The 25435-nt window shown below is 42.2% G+C and overlaps 1 protein-coding gene across 2 annotated transcripts in view; it reads left to right on the plus strand.

The window, feature by feature from the left end:
* The window catches only part of dachd (dachshund d), a 94317-nt gene that overhangs the window by 64925 nt on the left and 3957 nt on the right, over positions 1–25435 (plus strand). The window contains exons 4-10 of one of the 2 annotated variants that reach the window (XM_080904103.1): positions 3541–3712; positions 3849–3994; positions 4158–4289; positions 18689–18834; positions 20964–21111; positions 21859–22002; positions 23111–23179. In XM_080904103.1, the coding sequence (XP_080760229.1) occupies positions 3541–3712; positions 3849–3994; positions 4158–4289; positions 18689–18834; positions 20964–21111; positions 21859–22002; positions 23111–23179 (957 nt within the window). The remainder of the gene's footprint in view (positions 1–3540; positions 3713–3848; positions 3995–4157; positions 4290–18688; positions 18835–20963; positions 21112–21858; positions 22003–23110; positions 23180–25435) is intronic. The other variant, XM_080904104.1, reaches the window with a different exon arrangement.

A 25435-nucleotide genomic window follows, 5' to 3' on the forward strand; every position in this document is an offset into this window, starting at 1 on the left:
AGACAGATAGGCTTTAAACAAGTCATTTAATTAGCACCGGATCCCCAGCTTTGGCTGCGCCAACCAATTATACATTCCTGAGGCATGTGCAGGTCCTATTTCACGGGAGTGAGAGGCAGATCCTCTCCAGCCCTGTCTCTTACAGTACATCTCTCCCCTTCCATTTAAGAGAAGGTAAATAGCCCAGACAGACAGCTTCATTAGCCAGCGTCTGAAGAGCGCGGGGCCGATTGTCGCTTAAATAGTGCGCTTTTACTGCAGGCCCAGCCAGCGACCTCCGATCAATTACAGCTGACATTATTGTTTGTCGGGAGCTTTTTTCCTGGACAGAGGGAGTAAAAAACGAGATCAGGCCTGAGCTTTGGCTGGAAATGTAATCTTCCCCCTCTCTTTGGTTCTTTCGCTCCACAAACAATAAATCATTCAGTTGAAGAGATAATAAAGTGCCAAGTAGGAGCTAGTTTAATTTTTGTCAGGGGAAATCTGTCCACAACAGAGTTAAGGGTAAGGGGCCCGGCTGCTTTCTCATCCCATTTTCAATGACAATGGCTTAGCTCCTCTCCTCTTATTTTTCTCCGTAGGGTTAGATGGCCAAAAAGGCTGAAGTTCTGTGTCGATGAGGATTAACTGCGGCACAAATCACCAAAATAAATCACTGCTGGCGTTTTAATCATTTTTTTAAATCGTTCAACAGTCAATCAATCCATTTTTTCCCACTTTTCTTCAAATCTTTTTTTTTAATAAGTAACAAACCTGCCATTAGCCGTGAGGTTTGATTCTGATGTAACAGGTTTTTAATCATGTTGCTACCAAGGGCTGTTTTAATTCATTCAATTCATCCTCCGCGATTCAGATCTTTGCTTATCCATGCGTGAACTCCCAAGCACTGCACGACATAATAGCTGAGCTGTTTATATTGGTATTAAGTGATTTGTAGTTTTAATGATGGTAAATAGGAGTTCACCTTTGCAAGTCCCTCAGGCTTACTTCAGGTAAATTACTCCAAATGCATTGTCTGCCCTTCAGGAAAGAGAGAGGTGGTGGTTGGGAGGGGGGCTTGTGGGAATTCACCTCTCATCAGGTCTGAACTTCTATTTCAGAGATAAACAGAAAACTGACAAATATGTTTCTAACAGTTTGCCCACTGGAATATCTTCACAATATCACAGCGATTAATGAGTCTCTTCATTCTGGTTTTTGAAAAGGACAAAAAAAGAAGCAAAAATCTCTGTTTATTGTTACCTACGTAAAAAAAGTTGTTGCAATTATTCATAGTCCTTTCATTTAAATGAGAATAAAAATCAAGAAAATGAGAAGAAATTGCATATGAATGCGATGAAAACACTCTGTCTTGTGAAAATGCCAGATTCCTTGAATAAATGCATATCCTCCTCACCTGGCTCCTTTCAGCCATAAATAAAAGGATTTGGTGCACCCTTGTTGGCCCGTGGCACATTCCCCTACAGTGGCCTGAATGGGTCTTTATGGGAGAAACATCGCTTTAGGATGGGGTGACAAGAAAGGGGCTGGACGGGCACTGAAAGCGAGACTAATACCCCCTTAGAGCAAACAGAGGTCCTGTGTTTTCGCGCCAGCCTGTCAGTCAGGTGGAGACACATCAATGAAATTCACATGCCATCAAGAGAAAGATATGACAGGGAGATAAGTGGCGGTATGTTACTAACAAAGCGCAGACCTGCGTTGTTTTAAGTGACTTTTCACCTCTTTTTCATACTTTATTGATATGGTGAAAATCTACCTTTATGTGTGTGTAGCTGCGTTTGATTGAATGGGCGTAATAGAGACACCTCAAAGGCAGAATAAGTCTCTTCACTCTGGCCCTTGAGTGGCCTTGAAAGGCTGATAGGTAGCCTAGACCTCTCCATGTTGTCCTACAGTAAGTACCCCCGCAATCAGGCCCTCTGTGGTGTTTTTTAATTGAGCTTAGCCTGCTGAGTGGTAATTGATTCAGTCTGAGCTTCAGCAGAGGCGCTGATACAAGGTGCTGCTTGGCTTCCGCCTTTCTTTAATCTCCCCTGCTTTATATTGTTTGGGAATACTTGCCACTGAGAAACTGCATGCCACCTTTCTTATGGAAATCAATGCTTCTTTTGGAAGGAGGGGAATGACAGAGAGGAGTACTTCTCATGTCCTTTCATTTTCAACCAGTGTCCTTCTCTTTAGAGGCTTCGCCATGCAGATCTCCTTGCCCTTTGGCTACTGATGTTTTGTCAAAAAAAGAAGAGTGGAGTTGTTTTGTGGATAGCTTTCTGTAGTGTGCTATCTTTTTTTCTTCCCCTCCTTTTTCTCTACACAGCTTTCTTTTTTTTCTTTTTTACCTTGAACCGGGCTGCCAAGAAAGACAGAAAAAAAAGGAGTTAAAAAAAATCTACAGAGAGGATCGATCAGATCCAATAGTGTCTATGAGGTTTTCTTTAAAGCATTTGAGGAAAAGCATCTGAGTGGCGGAGGAATGAGACCAAACTGTTCCCAGTCACTTTTGATCCTGCCAGTTCAAAGTCCCTGTAGAGCACGGGCGGGGGGAAGGAGGGGGGTGCCACGGCTGGGGAGGGGAGGGGGATACAGACACCTAGCTTTGACCCTCTGTCTGTGCTCATGTCCTTTGAAAGTTGGCTTGTTTTCATTAAGCCATTCAGAAGTGCAGTTCAGGGCCACTATTTGACTAGCTACAACCCCCCCTCCACCGCACCCCACCCGCAGTATCTTTATTAGACTTTCTTTACATTTTCTCGCTGCTAATGTCTTCAATTTCCCCAATTAGGCGTCTACTGCCAGACAGCAATTGAATAATTTAGAACATTTGTAAGATATCTCTGATGTTGTAATGGAATAATTTGTGTGTTCGTATAGAGAAAAAAACCCTGAAAATCACATTATTGGGTGAGCTGAATGCGACCTACTCTTTTTTTTTTGTCTCATTCTCTTCTTCTCTTTGTCTCTTGGTCTGCACTGTCGGCGGCTATAATTAGCCTAAAGTCATTGCCGTACTGTAGCCTAGCGCTACTTGTTTGTCATTAGCGCGTTTAACTAGTCATTTGGGTAATGACTTTCAAGATTGCCCTTGTTTTTACCGAGATATTTTTTTATATGTAAATATTGAGAGAATTTCCATAATTTGCCCCTTTTTATTCATCATAGAATAATTGATGCATATTTATTGCAGTGTAAACTTTGGTCTTTGAATGACTGTGTGTATAGTTATCGTCCCCATTTTCTTTATTATTATTGCAGTAGTATCTATTATTAACACGTGCTGTAAAACATTTATGTGTATTGTGTTAACATGGAAAGATACCCGAGACGTGATTAATCTGAATTATTCCTTTCTTTTCCTGGCGCTTGGCTCTGTAAAGCTTTAGTGTTATTGGACACCAATTTTAAAGGGGATCTCAGTGGTGGGAATTACTGATTGCTGAATTAACACCAGCAGGTTCTGAGTTTTCAGCCAAGTTTCCCCTGTGGGTAGCTCACTCATAATATGCATCATTGAGTAACCAACGACCTCTTCCTGTGTCTCAGGCCTGGAACTCCCCTTCATGATGATGCCACACCCTCTGATCCCAGTCAGCCTGCCCCCAGCCTCTGTCACTATGGCGATGAGCCAGATGAACCACCTCAGCACCATTGCAAATATGGCCGCCGCAGCACAGGGCCAAAGTCTGCCCTCCAGAATGGTCACCTCTGTTATAAAGGTAAATTTTTAAAAGAGAAAGCAAGCAATGTCATAATAACAGCTGGCTGCTGTAAACACAGTTCCCTCTTTCTCGTGGCATAACACTCGAGCCTGCGCTGGATATTTATTTTGCATGTGTGGTTTTGTGGCTGTTGGGGTTGCAGGAACGTTTGCCGGACAGTCCCTCCCCTGCTCCTTCCTTAGAAGACCACAGGAGGCCAGGTAGTCACCCATCGTCCCACCGCAGCAGCAGTGTGTCCAGCTCCCCAGCCCACACAGAAAGCTCCTCAGACAGGATACGTACGTATTATATATTGCTTCACAGCACATTTATTAACACAAATAAAGAAAAAATAAAGAAAAAAAAAACCTCTAAAGGGCTTTACAGATTGTACAGATGGAAGGTTTAAGCTCCTGTCTAGCTAATAATGGTTTGTTTTTTTTTGCTGATTTTTTTATGCAGCCGCACACCACAATGGTCTCTCCATGAACCAAGCCTTGCTTGGCCTGTCACCCAACATCGCACCGGGACCTAAAGAGGGAGACCTGGCCCATGACATGAGCCATGAAGCAAAGAGGATGCACGCTGATAAAGGTGAGTCAAGTCTCAGCCCCGTTCTGTTCAGTTCTATGTATGTACTGCTGATTCATAACAACAGTTGCTTCAAGGCACTTTATATTGTACACAATTAAAAGGACAACCCCAGCAATCAGACAATCCCCCTATGAGAGGCACTTAGCAACAGTGGGAAGGAAAACCTCCCTTTTAACAGGAAGAGAGCTCCAGCAGAATTAGGATCAGGGAGGGGAAGCCATCTGCCATGACCATGGGAGACAAGACCAAACACACACTATAGTCGTACAGTAGTGCAGTAGTGACGTATAAACAGGGGAGGAGTGAAAAGAGGTGAGTGCAGCAAACTAGTCCACCAGGAGCTTGAGAGATGGTTCAACAGGAGAGGGGCCTGAGAGCTGAAGGCTCTGCCTCTCATTCTAAGATTTCTTGTTAGAAAGATTTTTTGGGAGAATGTTAGTCTACAACTACATGCTCTATAAGTGTCTGAACAACTGTTTTTCTAATATACTTTAGACTTGAAGGGCTTCAGTCCAGGCATCTGAGCAAGTGTTGTTTAGATGAGGGATATCTTGGCTATCTAGTTTTTCGTTATCAGTGTTTCTTCTAGCCTGACAGAATGTTTTGGAGGTAGGGGAGGGAACTTAGAGCTAGTGAAACATGCCCATATCTGAGGAAACAGATCAGACGAGAGAAGAGAAACTATAGTGTGTCCACAAATGACAGTAAAAGTAGTATAGTTGAAATGAGTCAAGAGCACATAAAGTAAGTAGAAACACAAAATTCTTATGTTATTTGTTGTTTGTTGGGGGTTTTTTTTTTTACATATTTTTCAGTTTCTCAATTATGTAATTTAAATTCTCGAGAAAGCTGAACAGTTACAGTTTGAATGGCCACAATCTCGGGTATTTCAGTGTGTTTTTCAAACTTCCTGACAGACATTTTTTTAAAATTTACTTCACACAATGCAGATGCATTACTGGGGACTGAAGGAATTGCAGTGATAAGTCTGAAGAAATTTGCATGAACAGCCAGCAAAATTAAGCAATGTTTACTGATAATATTTAAAGGTGCCATCAAGTTAGTGTGGACCTGTAAATCTTCAAGTCTGATATCAGCATACATTAGAAGAACTAGCAAACTACATACATGCACATACTTACATATATGGGACTCACAGTGGGCTAGACAATGTTTATCCAAAGTTTCACCAAGATCAGTCCACTCATCCAGTAGGAGAACATTCAAATCATACATTCATACATACATACAATATATACGCAATACTTAATTATAATATAATGCCAGCGTCTTCTAGGCAAAATTACCTTCCCTTTAGCTCCATCCATTCCTATTTACTGAGATGCAACTAATTTCTATGAAACAGTGTCAACAAAAAGTGAAGAGATTCTCTGTGGATGGGCTTCATTAACACTCTTATTAAACAGACCATTCACTAGTCTCACTAATAAATGGAGAAATCTCTGTATGTGTGTGTTGTGCGGCTTTTGGTTCTTTGCATTTTTCATCAACTGTTCATCAGATTCTCTTCACACTTGGCAGGTAATTGTGGAGGTCGAGGCAGCGCCGTGTGGACTTTTAAGTCGTTGGGATGAGCGCTCCTCACATTTTGAGTAAAAGTTATTTTCTGTTAAAGTTTTACAGCAGTCAGACAGGCAGCTGGAGAACAGGCGAGACAGGCAATGGGCATTGGGCCCAAGGCCATTAGGGAACCCCTGAGGGCTGACAAACTTTACTCCACAGCAATCTCTCAAAATGTGGCAACCGCAGTGACCGCAACCTACTCCCCCTTAAACAAGCAGTTGAGGATTTGCACTGACGTTTCAATAGGAAACCTATCCAGAAGGCCTCCTTCTAGCTATGGCATCTTTAGTGAGCTGCAGGCGGAGCTCATTCTCTCACTGCAGCTCAAAACTCAATCTGTATGAAAGCTTAATTCCACACGATGTTGGGTTGTTTTTGGAATGCTTGGGATGTGCATTTTATCAGCGTAGGTAAAGTATGCAAAATAAAGCCATTAATAAAAATCAAGTTCTTGTTGCACAATCAGGCTAATGTTGGGTATTTTGCATTGAGTGAATGCATCATTAGAGCTGTCCTTTTATAAAATCAGTACTTGCATTGCTCATCTTAGCAGTAATTTAATGCTGTGACATGCATACACAACTGTGAAAAGTAAAGTTAAGTCTTTCAAGGCTATATCATATATCTGCATAGCAGTTTGAGACCAGACTTGCGGAACTGTTGCAGATCAGGTGTGTACAGTATTTTGCTGACCAAACCTTTTCCCCCTGACATGAATGACTGAAGTCACTCTGCTCACTCTGCTGCATATGCCTGTTTTAAATAGGTCATACACTAGTTTGTGTAATTTGTCAAGAGCAGCAAAAAGTTTCATAAACTCAGATTTACTTTTTGTACCAGCAGCAACATTTGCCAGCATTACAACTGTCATCGTTGCACAGATTTCTAAAGAAACTTACAATCCACAAGGGAAAAGTCTGCATGCCATTATCAAAAGTGTTATATTTCTAGAGCTTTATGAAAAGGGCCCTAAAAGTCCATTTGAGTCCTTGAATATTGGCAATAAAATTGAGAAATGTTAAACCTTTAATTTAAAGATTGATCCTGCCCTTCATTTGTCATGATGTCAGACTGTGCTGCTGCTTCTATGGCTTCATGTCTCTGTTTAGTGCGCATTGTTGCACAGGCACATAGAAATAAGTTAACTGCACACATGTGTTTTGCTTGTTGGATCTCTTTGAAAGTGTCTTTACCTGGCTTTGGACGTTTTACATTTGCAACATCATATCAGCCCCCTGTAATGCACATGCTGCGATTTAATAACACCCCTGGAGTTCTCTTAATTAACTACAAAAACATTTAATAGTGCAACTAAATGTCAGCTAGGTCTGATTTCCACACAGATTTTGCATCTCAGTTATTTTATTTAATTATTTATTTTTAGATATGATATTTGTTGCCACTCATATCAATTGTTTTTAATCTTTCCTACCAAAATAAAATGCAGAATTAGCCGATTAGCCTTTACGCTATTAATTGCTTTTATAAATTCATTACGATGTTGTTGATGAGAATTATGAAGAAGAGGAAAATGAGAAAAGAAGCAGATAGAAATCTACTAAGCATGGCAGATTAAATACAAAATGAAGCAAATAATAGATTTCAGTATTCTCTGTTGGTTTTAGCGGAGCTGTGCTGGGTGATGCAGGGTGGGGTGAGGTTGATAATGATAATAAAACCACTATGGAAATCATTCGGCTGTATGTTCCCTGTTGGCTAGGCTGACGTGAAGATCAGTGTTAGACCTTCACTCACAGGGTGTGAAGCAGTGAATAGTAATAATTAGCAGGATCATGAGCTGAATTTATGGGTCACAGACCGTCTAACTGCACGTGTGCGAGCATATGTGTGTGTGTGTGTGCGTGCGTGTTCGTATGTGAAACAAGGAGAGATTTGCACTAACGGGGTAACGCAAACAAAGAACGAGGGTTTAACCGAGGATCCGCACACATAAATCAACTGAATGTTTCCTCGGCAGCAGAAATCTTCCTTCTCAGCTGAAGTGCCTCCTCCACACTCAGATAATCAACACAAATGACTCTAATTTCTTCACAATATTAGAGGAGAAAGCAAATGACCGAGCAATCCGCGGCAGTTCTAACTAGTTGACCCGCGCACATCTACTAGCAAACACACGCTGTATTATCTTTGAGATTGTCAATTCCTAATATGTCACTGGACTTGATTAGGATTCTGAGCTCTTCAGTGTGTGCACCAGAGGTCTCGGGCTGTGGAAAACATTTTTATAAAATAACCCATTAATGCAGAGGAGTGCAACTAAATTAGTTACCAATTTGCTGAGCATGAATTAATGAAGAGAGCTTCTCCCGGCTCCCACAGTTGTAATTTTCATAATAACCCCAGACCTTTATTTGGCAGGTTGTTTAGTTTTTTCGTTTGAAGGTTTTCATTAGTCTAATGAGGACTGTGCAAGGGCGAGCAGTCAGCACAATTTACATGAGGAAGCTATCATAATAAATGAGGCAATTTGAATAACATGCACAGGTTTATGCAGCGAGATAAGAGAGATTGTAGCAGCCAAATACAGAGGTAACCAATACATTAGAACCAACTAATAACCAAAGTAATTCCAATAAAAGCTTTAAGTGAAGGGAATAAAATTAATGATAGATATATTGAACTGTAATGATATGATACACGATGCATTGGATTAATAAAATAAATGTGTTCCATTGTTAAAGAGGGGAGAGACCTCCCCATCCGAAGCTTTGTTTATGGCGAGCTTTTTAATTAGGCCGTTCATCGCATCAGTTTGTTTAGATAAATGAGATAACATTCCAATGGTTTAATGATATCTCTCCACTTGTTTGATCTTTATGATCCTGGCAGAGCATTAAATTAATCTCTTGCAATGCACTCTAAGAAGGGGAGCAGGTTGGCTGCAGAGGACGGATGCAGTGCCCCGGCTCATATGGAGACTATTTAAACAGTCAGACGCCTCAGAGACAGCCCCTATAATGCCTCAGCACTCACATCCTATGAACGTGCCTCATCTTTTTCATGTCATCTCTGGTGATGAAGGACAAAGGCTGTTTGTTGTCGTATAAAACAGACACTTCCCAAAGTTGTGTCACCAAGTGCAGCGCAACCAGATGGTAGGGCTTTTTTTTGCTGTTGTTTGAACGTGATTATTTTTTGTCCAAATTTTGCCAAAGAAGAGAAAAAAAAAAAGAAAGAGATTAGTCGATACGTTGGGGGGAGAAAAAATAAAAAGGCTAGTAGAAAGCTAAGTGTTATCTCACATGTGACTAATTGAATTGCTTCAAACAGAAAGTCTGCGGCGATAGCTTCCGACAAGCCTCTGTCTCGTGAAACAGCAGGTAGCTGACAAACAAGGGGAAATTTGAAAGGTACAGAAGCCTTTTGGCTGTAAACTTACTTTGGACATCAAACACTGGCTATCATTTTATTTCCTTGGGGAAAAGGTGTTTGAAACACAAGCCATATGTACAGTATGTATGTTGAAGAGTTTTCTGTTTAAAAAAAAAAAAAAAAAGAAAGAAGAAAAGAAAAGAAAAGAAAAGAAAAGAAGAAAAAAAACATGTGGCAGTTTAAGCAATTTCCCATCAACAGCTCTAACCCCCACCCCCAAGTGCAGGTAAACATGCCACATCTCTTTTGCACCGAGCTAAAAATGCCTGACAAGACGTGCAGAGGCAAGTACAGTATGTAAGGCGATTCTGTAAACCATATTTTAAAAGCGGCTGAATCATTAGTAATATGATATTGGCACTTCACTGGTGAATGTTATGTATACTTGTTGACACAACAGGAGATGCGCTCCTAATCTCCTCTCAAGCATAAATGGAAGCCTGTGGTGCATTATGTCACCTAGGTGGTGCATCCTCTCCTATACCTGCTATCATCCGAGCAGTCGGCGATGCACCGTGCACTGGTGTGACCACAATGGACAAAGTTGATTTGTCTCGCCTTTTGTTTGTCAGGACGCTGCTTAGGCGCACTGTCCGCAGCCCCAGCTCGCACTCTCAAAGATCAAACCGAGCAGGTATGAGCATCACAGTCTGTTTCCATACAGCTGCTTTGGCCAAGGACCTGTGGATGCTCATGGGTTCGTGTACAGAGAGCGAGCGAGAGAAAGGGGAACGCAGTTTAGAAAAAAAAAGATGAAAAAAGACAAAAGAGTGATTTCTAGCCTTTGTAGTCTTTGTTCTGCTCCTTCTTTGCGTAAGCATTTGCAATGATAAAAAGGCAGGCGGGGGACTCTGGGTCAGGCAAAAGTTTCGGCGTCAGTTTTGTGCTCTTTTCTTAAATATTCCACTGACACCGATGGTATCGCCGTACAGTATCATTAAAAGTTCGAGCTCCTTCCCTCTCATCTCCCTGACTTTTAATGTATAGTGTTTTGCTCAGTACCTCCCGATGTCCTTGGAATCGCGAGCTTCAAACACATGCTGACTACCTGACTTTCCCTAAGTCAGGAGGCAAGATCATTAGCCATCACAGCCCTGAAATGTGACTTGGCAGACAATAATGCTTTATGATCAAACAACTTGTCAGTGCGTCCTGTTGAAATGAAAGAGTGCAAAAAAATAATTCAATAGAGGATCAATCAAATTTCCTCAGCCCGTGTGAGAGAGAGATTGCTGATGGTGCAGAGAGGGGCTATTCCTCGAGGACATGGGAGTTCATTTGGATATTTGTTCTCCCCTCTCATGAATGTTCCATTGCGTGACACCATCTCCTGCTAATCACATTTCACTGAAAAAAAAGGGGGGTGGGGGGGGTGGGGATGCTTTTAGGAACGTTGAAAAGAGAGAGGTTCTTTTTAATCTTTGAAATGCCTCAAAAGTGACAGAATGCTTTCTCCTGCCAAGACGTGAGCCTCGGATGGGGAGATAAATATGCTGTGGTCAGCTAAGTGTATCTAGTGAGCAGAGAGGCAAATTTAATAATGCATTATCATTCACTGGCGAAGGTGAAATCTCCCTGTCCATCAGAAGGCTCAGGCCTGTTTCATGTTACCCTTCACTGCAAATGAACAAGTGCTTTACTCAGCCATACTAGAGATGCACAGTAGGCACCAGTGCTTTACTATATATGCTGCTCAGGACCGTCAGGAAAGCAGGGCCCCGTAATCAAAGCAATCATCTATCTGTCTTGACTGGAGACGTTAATGCTCACGCTTCTTTATCCTGATGAAACTGTTGTTGTTGAACAATAACCCCGTCTTTTTTTTTTCTTTCTGAGAACACAAGGTGCGTTTTACATATCTGAGCATCTGCTATTATGCAGATTATGGGAACATATTTACCTGAATGCCCTTGGACAACAGCACTAAACAATTATGAAGATTATGTACAATGCAGAAAATTTGCGATTCAAAACAATGCCTATCGTAGCGGCGGCAACTGTTGCAGACAGATAAGGTTGACCCTGAATGTGTGTTTCTGCGCTTTCCGAGACATTCTGTGGGGTTGTTTGTATAATTTAATATTTACATGTAAACAGTAATTAAGCGATGCTACCAACATGCCAAGGCCAGGCTCTGCCAAGGTAAACACCAGCCCTAGTAGTTTGCCACAGTCCATCATGTTTACAGACTTGCAGAGCTGAGTGCTGTTTGTGTGCTCTTCCTTGGCAAAGCCCATAAAGCACAACCGATTGGATGCCGAGTGTTCAACACAGTCACTCTTATCGTCTGGCAGTCTGCTCGCAGACTTGAGGACATTGTGAGTCAAACCTTTAAATTTTCACTCGGCGATAATTACGCCGCTATACTTGAGCTTTTATATCCTTTCACTGAGAAAGTAAATCATTCCTAATAAAGAGAGGAAGAATGGGGGGCGGAGGGAAAAGTGCTCGAGGACTAATTCTCTTCACTCCCTCCCTCTCTATTCTGCTTTTTGAAAGCCTTTCTCTGAGTATTCCAGTCACCTTGACTTTGCAGCTGCAGCCTTATAGTCTGTTGCTTATCCTGCCTAACCCCAGCCTGTCAATTAGGTCTTTAAAAATTAATCTCTTTAACTGGAAATACCATGCCAGCTTTCTTCCGTCTGTAAATGAAGTGTTATTAATTCACACAGCGCAAAGCCACTGTTATGAATAATGTTATCAAAACAGATTTCCACACGTTTAACACGTCGCTCCTATTAAAACCCCTTAAGTATTTTTATTACTGTGAAAACAGGACCGCTAATGGATTTGCATCAGTTTTTTGCCGCTTCCTCACCAGGCAGCCGCGGAACAAGTGCTCCTAAGCAAGGCCCTCTTTAAAAGTTTACATTTTCCCATTTTCTCTTTTGTTCTTTCATCTTCATTTAAAAAGAGAAGGGGGAAAAAAGAAAAAGAAAAGAAAAGCAGCTCAGTGTATCCAGTCTGGATTAGTGCCAGCTGTCGTCGACAGTCATTCAGCAGTAGCGGCAGAACGGCAGAGCCTCTCCCTGTAGGATTGCAATGCCAGGCAATGACACCAATGTGTCTCCCCCCTCCCACTACCCCTCCTCCGCTTCCCCACCCTACCCCACCCCTTCCTCCCAAACCCAGCAAAGCTCTGATCTAGCAGCAGGCTATCTGGCCAACCACGCCAAGCTAATACTTGTTCTATTAAAACCTGGTGATTATGGGGGATTTCCTCTCTGTTTGTTTGTTTGAATGCTTAATTATCAATATGTAATTGGCATCTGTATTGTGATGTCGGGCGCATATTCGGTGGCATATTTTGCTGGAATGTAAGTTGCTATCGGCTGGAAACAGGACTCCCCAGTCACCGTCTAAGTTAAGCTGCATGAGAAGTTGCTCTAATGAATTAATAAATGCCAAACAAAGGAGAACTAAACAAAGAGTGAGAGAAATAAATGGCTTGATGATTAGTGGGTCAGGCAGCTTAGCGGGGTGTACAGTACAAATGATCCCCCCTCTGAAATGTGAATGATTTGGGCAAAATAGCCAATCGATAGCTGAGGCCAGTTTAATCTCTGGGATTCTTCTGTTAATAAATGGGCCCGGACAATAGAGGTCAATATGCAAAGACAGTTTAAACACCTTCAAAGCTGCTCGCAGTGATGTCCTTCTCCAAGCATTATCTTCTTGACAGTTTGGGCTCGGAGTTGATAGGTGAATTACAGAAATCTATTCAAGTCTCAACTCAGCCCCCCTCCTGTCATTTCCCTTTCTGAGCCACAAGTTTATTTTGCTCCGCCACCACTGGCCTGACTTAAAACCAAGAGCGAGGATTTTAGCCCCTCAATCTTTCGCCTTAACCAACTCGCTCCTTTCCCCTTTTGTCCATCCGAACTGCGATCGTCTCTCTCTACAAAATGCCATTTTGCCTCCGCTACTGTTCTCTTTAAGAGCTCATTTGAAGCTGTGCGCTGGCAGAAACAAAAGTCCTGTATGCTTTTATGCAGTCATCACAGTCAGCCAAGCCTGTAATCCTCAGAGGTCCGATAATGACATAGCCCCTGCATTTATTACATGGAGGAGAGGAGAGAGGGAAAACGCTGACTTTGAACAAATGAACACTCTGACCTTTATGCAATAAATATGACATGGGCCGCATAAAAAGACAAGATATCTTCCTCCTGAATGGAAGTCAACACAGATCCTGCTCCCTTGCCTCTTGCTCTCGCTGTTTCCATTTCTCTCTCTCCCTGTTTTTTCCCCTCCCCTTCCTTCTCCAAGCTAATAGTTAAACAAAGGACAAAATCTCTCTTAACTGCACCATAACAGTGTAATCTGTGCCATTATGCACAGCGTACCCTCCAAAACATTTTGGGACAAGCACCTGTCAGTATTCTGATCCTTGTGTTGTTTCTTACGTTTGACCACAAGCCGGCATCAGCGACAAGAGCGTCATTGGGTATATTTGTCCCTGCTAGGAGAACACAGTTTTAACAGACAGAATCAACCTTTGACTGTGTCTTTTGTAATCTCGGCGCGATCCCAATCGAGGGTTGCGATCTTCTTCTTTTGTCACCTCAGACCGCCTCTGTGACAGTAAAGGATTTATGGTTATTTCCTCCATGCAGCCTGTCCATCTGTGGCTCTATCTTCATATGGCCTTGAGAATACGATTCAATTTATTAAAGCAAAGCAATGGACTCATTACTTTAAAAAGGTGGCACGAGTGAGCGGGAGAGAGAGAGGGGGGAGAGAAAGCGAGAGAGGGAGAAGTGACACACTGAATTGGTTATTAATGGAAAGGCACAGCCATAGGGCAGTTGAAATTTAATGATATCCTACATGAAAATATGAGGGTGTCACTCTCCAAAAAGTCATGCTAAATGTCAACATTTTAAGGTCCCGGTGCTAATTTTATGCCTGTGCACAGTAATGTTTTGGAGAGCATTTAGGAAACACGGCCCAGTGGCCAGCCTGATTATCCCACTCACCTTCTCTCCTCTCTCCAAATGGGTTTGTGCAGCAAGCGATTTCATCTCTAAGTGAAGGGAACATTAGGGAGGGGAGAGAGAGCGACGGAGGAAAAACACGCGGTTTGATTTTCATGCTGTGATAAGAGAGTGGGAGCCAAATGTTACCTGTTAATCTAGCCCAAACCGACCGGGGCTCTTGACTTTGTCCCCCAGCAGGGATGGGGCAAACACTCATTTTCCTCTCTCCGTGATGAAAAGGAAATTAGCTTAAATGTGATGAGGGCACATTAAGTGTGTGTGCCGTGCGTGCGTGTAATGAATGTGTATGTCCGCTTGAGAGTTTTGCATACATCCGAGCATGTGAGCCTTTCCTCTTTCCTCGCAGCATATACGGCGTGTCACACACACATATGCGCGGCATATGCAAGGGATAGTCTTCCGAAAGAATTTGTCCTGTATGGCTCGTCAAACACTTTGCTTAGGACGAGCATGCTTGCGAGCCATCCAAATCTTCCTGATCGCAAGCTATCGTGTACATATTTTATTCTGCGAGGAAATGAAACCTGCTTTTATCGCATTTGCAGGGGTTACAGTTGTTAGAATCAGCATACGACATGCTACGCTACCTGTTTAAAACTCTCGCAGTTACAGCTGACTTTTCTTCTTTTTTCCTTTCCTCCAGAGTGCAGACATCATGTGCAAGATCAGCTAAGGCTCATGTTTTTTTCAAGTGCTCAAATTGCATGCAACTTCTTTTTTTTTTCTTTTTTTTTTTGCCCAGCTCTGCATCGCCACGTTCGTACGAGAAGACAGATATTTCCCTTGACAAGATTTTTCTGAACCTAGCGCTTTAAGTGCAGCTTGAATAATGCTGTGTTTGCTGCTAATGGCTGTCCGAGAGGTCATAACTACTCCATTTGAAGGAGGCTGGTTTTCTCCGCAGCCCTGGCAGGTCAAATCAAATGTAATTGTGCAGTGAAAAAGCATTGCCTTGCTTTGTGTTTCCTGTGCTGACAACCTCCAGGTTTAGCATTCAGTTCTCCTGCTGGGAGGAACACAGGTTTGCAAGGACAAAGGCTTCACCTGTCAATATATCACACTGACTGGCCAGCCAAATGTACCTCTGCTCTCCCTCTCTCTTTCCCTCTCTCTACTATCTCTCTACGTCTCTGTCACTCTTTCATTCTTCTGTTGCAGCCTCCTCTACCTCAGACCGTGCCTCACCTATCTATCCATCCGTCTTCCGTCTTCAAACATCTATCTCTCTGTTGCCGGCATCCTTCTGTCCTCTTTCTCGCTCACTCTTTTTGTGTGTCTTTTTTCCCCCCCCCCCCGTATCTTCCTCTCCTCCTGCTCACGCTTGCCTTCGTGTGAGTACTCAGCTGAAATGTCCTGAGGGACCCAGTTTCAAACACAGAAACCAGAAACATATGGCACATTTTCAACTCCCAAGGTCAATTACAGCTATTTATCCAGAGATTGCAGCTAAATTTCCCAAGGTTTCTTCTAGATTTACCACAGATTGCAATGTGTGTCTGTCACATTTTAAATCAGGCCAGTTTCCTCTGCTTCCCTCCACTCCCTGCGACTTTCCATCAAATGTTTCAAAGGCTTTCAAGTGAGTTTTAGACATGTTTTATCTCTGGTTATCATGTGCCCCATCTTTTTTGCTTCAGTTTTGCGAGGTCCAAGTGCTGCTTGCAACACAAATCTAATAACATGTAAATTGGAGATAAGCCCAGATCCCTCCAAGTGATATTTTTTACATTCATAGTTTGTCAAGTCAATTCCTGGGCCCCTGTTTTAGCAGCACAACACATGAGGAGTGAGAAAATTAACTGGATAGGTGATTCATCATTGCTAGCACACTGTCAAGGACTCCCTCTGCAGCTATTGAGAACAGGGTGGAGGAGGAGGATGGAGAGGGGAGGAGGGTGGCAGCGGCGGTGGTGGGGGGGACACGTTGTTTTAAATTATGGCATTTCATTCAGAATGCATTGTATTTACAGCGTCCCATTTTTATTTGTGGCTCCTATTATCCACCGAAACAGTTGTGCATGAAATGTTATTTGTGACAGGGGTGACCTGCGAGTGTTTTTCCACACAGTATTTCATAGTCGGGGGGCCTTAACTGTACCTTTACCGTACGGTAAGCACAAGAGGCTGTCACAGCTGCTGTTGGCAGCCTTGCTAGTGCAGAAATATCACCTGGAAACAGAGTACTCCATTCCACCGGCCCCCATCACTCCAACGCCTGTCGCTGTAATTAAGTTGAAGTCAATGATTCTGGAGCGATGGTGAGAAATAAACATGCAAACACGTGCCAGCATTTGCAGCCAGGCACAGAGAGAAATGTTGGGTGGGTGGGTGGGTGGGGGAGTTGGGGGCGCTTTAACACTGGAAGCAGAGGAAACCAGCGGATTTACATCGTGTTCATTGGAATTTACATTTGAGTTTCATTAAGCCACTTTTGATTATATTGATGAAATTAGCCACTTATTAGATCCCCCAAATCCCCCACCTTTTTTTTTTTTTTTTTTTGTGTGAAAATGCCACTATTTATGTGCAGCTCCTGGTGGAAATGTTATTTGACAAGAGGTGCTGTACGGTAGTTTGAGTCTGTCGAACAAAACACGCTGTTTGCTTTTCCCAGAGCATGACAGGTTGTTTCCCCTGCAACAAAGCCATCAAATATTCTCTGTGATCCAACATTGTGTTGGAGGGGAGGCCTGCTGAGTGGGAAGCCGGAGTTTGTTAAAGCAATGATTTATGATTAATGCCAACACTAAATAAGGGACAAAGTGCCTACAGTACAAATCAATTACAAAGCTACAACAGCAGACCTTTCCCCGAGGTCTACTAACGTCTCTAGTTGTTATGGAGATTTTATTGGAGGTGGGTGATGCATGCATATAATGCACGCAATACATCTATATCAACCTGAGCTGGAGCCAACTGTAATGCTTTTGATCTTTGATTAGTTACTTTATTGAGATAAAATGGGACTTTCATGTCGTGCCACTGTATAAGGGAGGGTGCATTTTATATCTCAACCCAGACGCCCACCTCGGAATGCAGACAGGATTGCACCAAACAAAATAAATTACCGCAGGAGTGGCTTCTTAAAAGTAGGCAATTCATTATTTTTATGAAGTCAAATTATAAACAAATTTTAATCCATTAGGCAACCATCCATTCTAATTAATCAACAGGAGTGAACTCCATCTGAAAAAGGAGAAAGGTTGTTTACTCTCTCCACGGACCAGCGGTGCATATTTCACCATCTTCCCCACTCAGGAAGAGAAGGGGGGAGAAGGGGAAAAAAAGATCTCCAAATTACAAACCTAAACTGTGAATCCTAACACTCGACTTTTGGCGGTGAGATGTTTCCAGGGCATTTGCAGATGCTTGAAATAATCTCCAATGTTTTTGCTCAATCTGCTCTGAGGATGGGTGAAATAAATACTTTAAACTAATTAATGTAAGACCAGCTGTTCCCAGCACTTGGCTGGCATTGGTGAATATTGATGGGAGGGAGAGGCAGGGCTGTTCAGCTCCGCTCGCTGTTTGTTCAAGATTCAGCCTGCCACATAAACAGATATGAATACTGGATGAGAGCAGAGAGGTGCTGTGCACAACACAGCCAGGGTTCCACATTACAAATAAAACTTTTCCCCCCTTTCATTAAATTAACAATTAAACAGCTGATGGCGCAGGCTTCCTGTGGAGACCTTTTTAGACTTGGATGTGTTTAATAAAGTGTCTCTCTGCAAGATGGTAACACTTAGAAATTCCTGGCTTGATAAAAAGCTCACTGGGCAAAAACATGTGTCAGATCTGATGGGGCAGCAAACGGCACTGTCTGACATACTGTTTTAGTTTGACCAGGCTGTACGTGTTTCTGCCGCTCTGCCTCCTGCTTTCTCTCCCCTCCCTCTAAAGCTCCTCCTTCCTCCTCTGAGGCCCGGTGGAGAGGCTGGACAGCAGATGGCAGGGCCCTACCCTTCTGCCGGTGATGAATGGAGGATGATGTCATCTTAAGTTTGACAGTCACCCATGCGTGCATACATAAAGGAAGCCCAAGCCTCTGGGGTCAAACTGCTGGCCTGCTTCTGATTTTTTGGAGTCCACATGACATCTCTTAAATGGGGGAAGCTGGATTTATGTCCTGGTTGATATTGTTCAACTCCACCATTCAGGCTGAGAGAAGAGGCAAAAAAATATGAAGGAATGTCCAAGGGAGCAATCTGTCCACTATATTTCTGAGTGGAAAGGATAGCTGGGATTGGCTCCTAGAGATCAATACAGGCCCAGCCATTGCTGCTGGTCAACTTGATTCAGGATCAATATGTATTAGCTTACCAACAAAAAAGCTGCTTACATATATGGCCACTTACTTTCAAGTGGAGCAACTTTTAGTAATCATCAATCAGTCTTTGTTGTTACTGTTTTTCTTTGCAGAGGACAACCCAATGTGCACTCCAACAGCAAGAGATAGCTACGAGCGGTTGTCACTGGCTGGACAGACCCTGCCTCCGGGATTCCCTTCACCTTTTCTCTTCCCAGACGGCCTGTCATCAATAGAGACTCTCCTTACCAACATACAGGTATTGTTGCTCACTCGTGTTCTTGTAGTAAACTTTGCGTTGAACCTTTGACCTCAGATATGAGGGCCTCTGCGTGGTCAGACTTAAAAAAGCCTGGAAAGGTTTCCAGCTGCACCCTACTAGATCAGCTTTGCGGGATTTATAGTTTTTTTTAAGCCTTACTTACTGTATCTCGTCGCGGGCCTTAGTTGAATTCCACAGTTCACCCTCACTGCCTTTAAGAAAGTTTTTCTGATTGGCTGGCCCTTGCAAACTGAACAGTAGGTGGGTGGAGCTTCGATGTTCACAGCTAGAGCTATGTGCCTGGGACAAGCATATTAAGGATGTGAAATTCTTATAGATTTTTAAAGGTACAGTGCGTAAAATGTCACCACTAGATGTCAGCAGATTGCAGTCAACTGAATATTGTTTTATCCCTCCCAATTCAAGTTCATAATCCTAGCTACAGTGACCGCCGTACCACAGTGTTAGCTTATAACCTGCTGTTGTTGTTTAGCCGGCTTGTTGTCAGGTGTCCGGAGACAGGAGGGTCTCAGGACAGTGATAAGTGCAACAATATTAGGAATAAATAAGCACATTTCACAGTTCAGGAGATGAGGTGAAGAATGATTATGAAGTGAAGATGTGAAGAAGTGAGAACAAATTAAAAAAGAAATGATGCAAATACAAATGTAAAAATGTTAAGTGGTCATATAAAGTTTGAAAGAGCAATTTGTCATCTTTAAATTAAAAGTAACTTATAAAGTGTACTATGTACGTGGCAGGTCTAGCTACAGGCAGAAAGGCGATGTACATAAATAACCTCAAAACATTTCTTATTGTACCTTTAAAGCTCTTCACAAAATCTCTGTCAGTATGTTCTACTGTTTAAGTTTCTCTGCAATATTAAGGCTTCTGATGCTATAAGTCAGTGTTACAGAGTAAGAGCTAATTTCTTTGTCCGAGAAAACTTCATGACACGAAGATTTGAATGGACAGTTTGCAGACCTTAAGCACTATCTGCTCAGAACTCCATTTAAGCTGCAACTCAAACACCCTCAGTCAGAAAGATGAATGTATTTGCCTTCTGTCTGAGTGTAATGATGTGTGTACGCTGCTGCCCTTCTCGTTGCACTTGTACCGTTGGCACCAGAGTCCTGCTTCTCTTTTGGCTCTGCGTGGTAATTAGAAAGGCACAAGTAAACCCACTGCGAGCTCCCAACACTCCTCTAAGTCATCTTTGATAATGATCTTCGCATTGAATATTTATATACAAATCAACAAAATGAAACCAAGCAGAAAATTAAGATAAAGCAACTTAGAATAAATTGGGGTTAGAGGAATCAACAATTAGTACGCTATAGCCCAGTGCATTGGATATAATTGCATGTGGATGGGGACTAATTGTGATGAAAGTGCCACTTCTATACGTGCACAGAACTGTGCAACATGTAATTCAGGACAGTCAGGAGTATATGATGAGTTGCTTGTCATTTTTGTTCGTATTATGAACCCCCGCTGTGCTGTGTAAGTCTGTAAAGTTACAGCAGAGAGAGAATAAGCTGGTGTTGTCCATAGTAATCGTTTACCCTCTACTTAACCAAATTCATCTCAAGTGTTTCCTGTTTTTCTTCTTTTTCTGACAAACTTCCCTTTTCTTAACGTTTGCTTCCTTTAGCTCTAACTTGTTAAAGCTGTCAACAGTTGTATTTCACAGTTTTGACCAAAAGGGGTCAGACATATGCAGCACTCACATCAGTATTCTGTATCTAAAAAAAACAAAACAAAGAAGAAGAAGAAAGAAAATAACTACCCCACACTCTTGTAGATCTGTACCCAGAGCTGTGGAGCAAAAGGTTGCACTAAAAGGCACCGTCATGGGTAAGAGGCTAGTTCAGGTGACAGTCTGACTGAAAGGAAACGTGTAGAAGCAGTCAGCTTTTGGCCCTGTGTTCTGCTTCAGCGCTGTGGGCAGTACAAAGAGCTGCTGTGACATACTTTCAGTGTGGTTTGCTGTCACTTCATCTTGAAGCTCTTAAATAGACCACATCATTCTCTCTCTGCCCCCCCACTCATCCCTTTTTTGCTGTATATCTCGCTGTGTATATATTCATTGGTGTGTGTTTCTGTATGCGTGTGCGTGTGTGCAGGGCCTGCTCAAAGTGGCAATTGACAATGCGCGGGCTCAGGAGAAGCAGGTGCAGCTGGAGAAGACAGAGCTGAAAATGGAGCTGTTCAGAGAGAGGGAGCTCAGGGAGACTCTGGAGAAGCAGCTCGCCATGGAGCAGAAGAACAGAGGTACTGCCTGACGACTGCCTGGCACTGTCAGTCGTGTGTGTGTGTGTGTGTGTGTGTGTGTGTGTGTGTGTGTGTGTGTGTGTGTGTGTGTGTGTGTGTGTGTGTGTGTGTGTAAGAGAGAGTGAGAGCAGGTGGGTGGGCTTGTGCACAACTGTGTACAGTGTTCTCATGTTCAGACTTCACAGGCCTGTGCTCATGTAGATATGATCGCTCCTGAATGTATATAAGCAATTCTCCATGTATGTTTAATGCTTCTGATTAAAGCAGACATAAGCTTCTGTGTGCTTCTGTGGCTGCACATAATGTGATAGCATAGCTCTGGTTTTCCCCCTCTTAGTCTGTTAACATAATTGGAAATACACACTCGATACAGATTTACTCTCAGTCTCATGTAAAATGCATCACAGTCATATGCTAACTGTATCGTTTATGTTTAATGAGAGAAACTCATGAAAAATATCCCAATAAATTTTTCAATTAGCTTTAATTCCCTCTAGCAGTTTACTAAGTCACAGTGAGTATTTACTCAGAATCTCTTCTTTAAGGAAATATCTTTATATATAATAAAATATTTAGGATTAATTGAGTTTCCCTTTTCCATAATAGTGTGCTACACTGACTAAAAAAAAAGATTACCATCTTTCTGCTAGAGTATGGTGATAATCACATTTCATTTGAAAATAAGGCACCGCTAATTTGCCCCAGAGCTCATTTTATTTTCCCGCTGTGGTCTTTTCCTCGTCTTAGCCATCATTCAGAAGCGTCTGAAGAAGGAGAAGAAGGCCAAGAGGAAACTCCAAGAAGCTCTGGAGTATGAATCCAAAAGGAGAGAGCAGGCCGAGCAGACCCTGAAGCAGCCCTCGCCCTCTGACAGCATGCGCTCACTCAACGGTCAGACACTCCACAGTGAGACAGTGTTGCTGTACATGACTACTTAAGTGTGGAATTTAGAGGGACAAATAAGGAAAAGAAATCAAATGCTGGAATTCTTCCCGAGGAAAAGTGATAAAACAAAACAAAAATGATCTATTATTTATCCACATCAAATATTTTTTAGTTGCTATCTCATTTCAACTGCAACTTTCCCACAGTCAACTTATACATTTGCTTTCTGTTCTCATTATGTCCTTCTACTACTATTACAGCACCCAGTCATTTCAATTATCATTTAATCTACCTCTTGATTAATTGATTAGTCATTTAACATGTCTAAAATATCCATGGTGACATATCTTTACATGATTACCTTTGTTCTGTCAGAGGCAAAATACATTACGCTGACTATGACACACGTTTAGAAGGCTGGAACAGACAACATCAGCATTAATTGATGAACAAAATAGTTCCAAATGATTTATTTTGCTCTCTATCTGCAAGCCGATTGGCTGACGTTTTCAGCTCTAACGAGTACTCTACACAGGGATGTATCCCGGTGTAAGCACACAGACAAGCACACCTTTCCAGCACCTTTGAGGTACAAGTACATTTCCTCAATTATTGATCACTGTGTTTATCTGACAGCTCTAAGCTGGCAGAAGCCCAGTTCCATTTGTAAAAGAAACGTTCACTTCAATGCGTCAGTCATTAATGCACAAGCTCAGCCGTATCAAAGTGGCATTCTTTTATCATTAGTTCACTGGTCTGCCACTAGCGGTGCGCAGTATGGAGTTATTAAGGCAATTAGAAAAAAAAAATCAAAACACGACTGTTCATATTAGGTGCAGGTGTAACGTTGCTTTGCTAGCTTTATTTCATCAAGCCACGCTGGGGTTTTTAGTTTAAAAGATTGTTATTTCAAAGTGTTAAATCAAGGATTTCTTTCTTTCTCTCCCACCCTCCCAAACACTGTTGGTAATTAAAGCGAGAAACGGGACGCATGCGGCTTAGATAGAGATTGACATCTTAGTCTCTTGTTTTGAATGAATGATGCTGTGAAAGTGGCATTGTGATAGGTGGATGTCAGGGATGTTTAACGGCGGTGATCCCTCTCTTCTCTCAGAATCTCTGACCCCTGAGATGGAGAGTGACCGCAGCAGTGGGAGAACAGATGCTGAAAGGACAATACAAGGTACAGGGGCTCAGATGAGACAATAAATCTCCCTCTCTTTCTCTGGCTCTCACTTTTGCTCTCTTCCTCTGTTGTCCCCCCACTCCCTTTCTCTCTCACCCTCCTTTGCACACACACACACACACACACACACACACACACACACGCTGCTTCAGTTTATGAACATTAGAGTTTCTGTGCCTGCTGTTCAGACATACAGCTCACCATCTGGGCCACAGCACTAGGTCAAGATCATTGGTTTTCTGTAGAAATAATATTGTTCTTTCTCTTGACTTTTAGTGGGTGTGATGCTTTTAGGGAAAGAGGTAAAACTCGCGTGGGATAGAGCTGGAAAATAGCGAAAAAGCTAAGCTGTAAGGTCGTGGAAAAAAAAAAGACTTTAAAAAAAAGTTGTTTATTTACAACTCAGGCGGCATTAATGAGTCATAAAACCACAAAAAGCAGTGGAATCCCTCCTTTGATAGTCATAAACGGGGCAAATCAATCCATTTTATGAATAAGCCTCGTACATTTTTAATGGTTTGTTTGTTTGTTAGCCTTGGGGGTGCAGTATGTGTTTGGGGAAGGGCGCTCCAGCGATAACCTCTGTAGACTGTCTGCTATCTGTGTTTACCCAGATACAAGACACCTCACAGAGGTTGAATATCCTCATTATTACTCGAACGTAATGCTTTAATACGCCTCAGCTGCATCTGCTCAGAACTGCCCTTATCAGTGGGAGAGGTCCCAATTTATCCAGGAAAATGCTGCACGTAATTTGCTGTGAAAAGTGGGGGAATGTTCAGTTTTGTGAATAAGTTAGGTCCCTTTAACTCTTTAATGTATGATTAGTCTACTTGAACTGATATTTTGTGAAAGGGCAAAAATAAGAGGAAATGTAGCAAGAGAAATAATGACTTCTCCTTAATTAAATGTCATTCAGTCACTGCGGGGATCTGAAACAGTTTGATGCCCCCACCCACCCCACCCGAAAAAAAGAAAGGAAAAAAAAAAAGGGAAATCCATATGTCATCATTTAAAAGATAACTTCCAGATACAGCGCAATTATAGCTCTCTATTTCATACCAAATTAGTATATTTAGCCCCCTTTAATTTCTAATATTTCACACTTTCGTCAAGAGCCTGCCTCTTTGTGATGTAATTGTGTCAGATTCAATGTGTTAAAGCTTTTGCACTTAAAGTGACAGCAGCCATTGTCCTGCTGCGATGTAAAGTCGGGGTCGAAATGATTATTTTTCCTCGTCTAATCCCGGTTCGAAACACCATGATGGGAGCGTAGAGCATATAATTTTTGTGGTCTCTCAATCACTCTGATCATTGCCTCGAAGAGTGGAATGAAGGCGGAAACCGAATAACAGGCTGCACTTTGTGTTTTGTTCAATTAGAGAAGCATTTGTCTGCCACCCATGTCTCCTCTACTCTACTCTGCAAGCCTCGCCGTATAATTAACCTCAAATGGCAAAAAATGATGTTGATAAATTACACAAGCAGAAGGGGGGAAAAAACAAGCCTATCACTCGCATGAAAGCCGAGAGAAATGTGTGGGTATAGTCTCAACTCCAAACTCAGGGAGGCGAACGGGGAGGGAGAGGGAGCGAGAGAGAGAGGGGTGGAAAAAAAAATAATGAGGGCATAATTTTAGAGAACTAATTATTTCTATTTGTCTTTTGTCACACTTCTCTAATTCTGCGATATTAACACAGTCTGTGTTTATTAATTGCTTTTACAGTGTTTTGAATCGGGTCCAAGAGGGAGCGTGGCTCTTTTCACAGGCAGGCGAGCTACTGGGACTGTACCTCGCCAGTACTGCCTGGCAACGGTGCGCACGCGAATATCTTCCCCCAGTATCTTCTCTGGTTCCCTGCCGCTTCCCCACTCGACGTGTTCGGCAAGTTTACACGACCCTGCGCGCGGAGATAAAGTTCTTTGTTGCAAGATTAAACATCAAAACAGTTAAAGTGAAATTAAAATTAAATGAATGAATGTCACTGAAGCAAAAAAGACTGTAATTAATGGATCCCTTAATTGTCTTCATAAAATATTTGCATGGGCATAATTTGCATAATTTACATGTATTAATTAATCTTTCAAAGGAATTTTATGCTGAGAGAAGCCAAAAATTCCCTTTGTTTTATTTAGCATCTAATGAAATATTTATTCTCTTTAATGAACTTTTCATCTTGATTTGAATATAAAAATACGAAAAGTTTTAACATATTTTAATGAGACAGCCTTTCATAAAACAACGTGTCAAGA

The sequence above is a fragment of the Rhamphochromis sp. 'chilingali' genome, assembly GCF_963969265.1.
Source record: "Rhamphochromis sp. 'chilingali' genome assembly, chromosome: 14".
NCBI classification, from domain to species: domain Eukaryota; kingdom Metazoa; phylum Chordata; class Actinopteri; order Cichliformes; family Cichlidae; genus Rhamphochromis; species Rhamphochromis sp. 'chilingali'.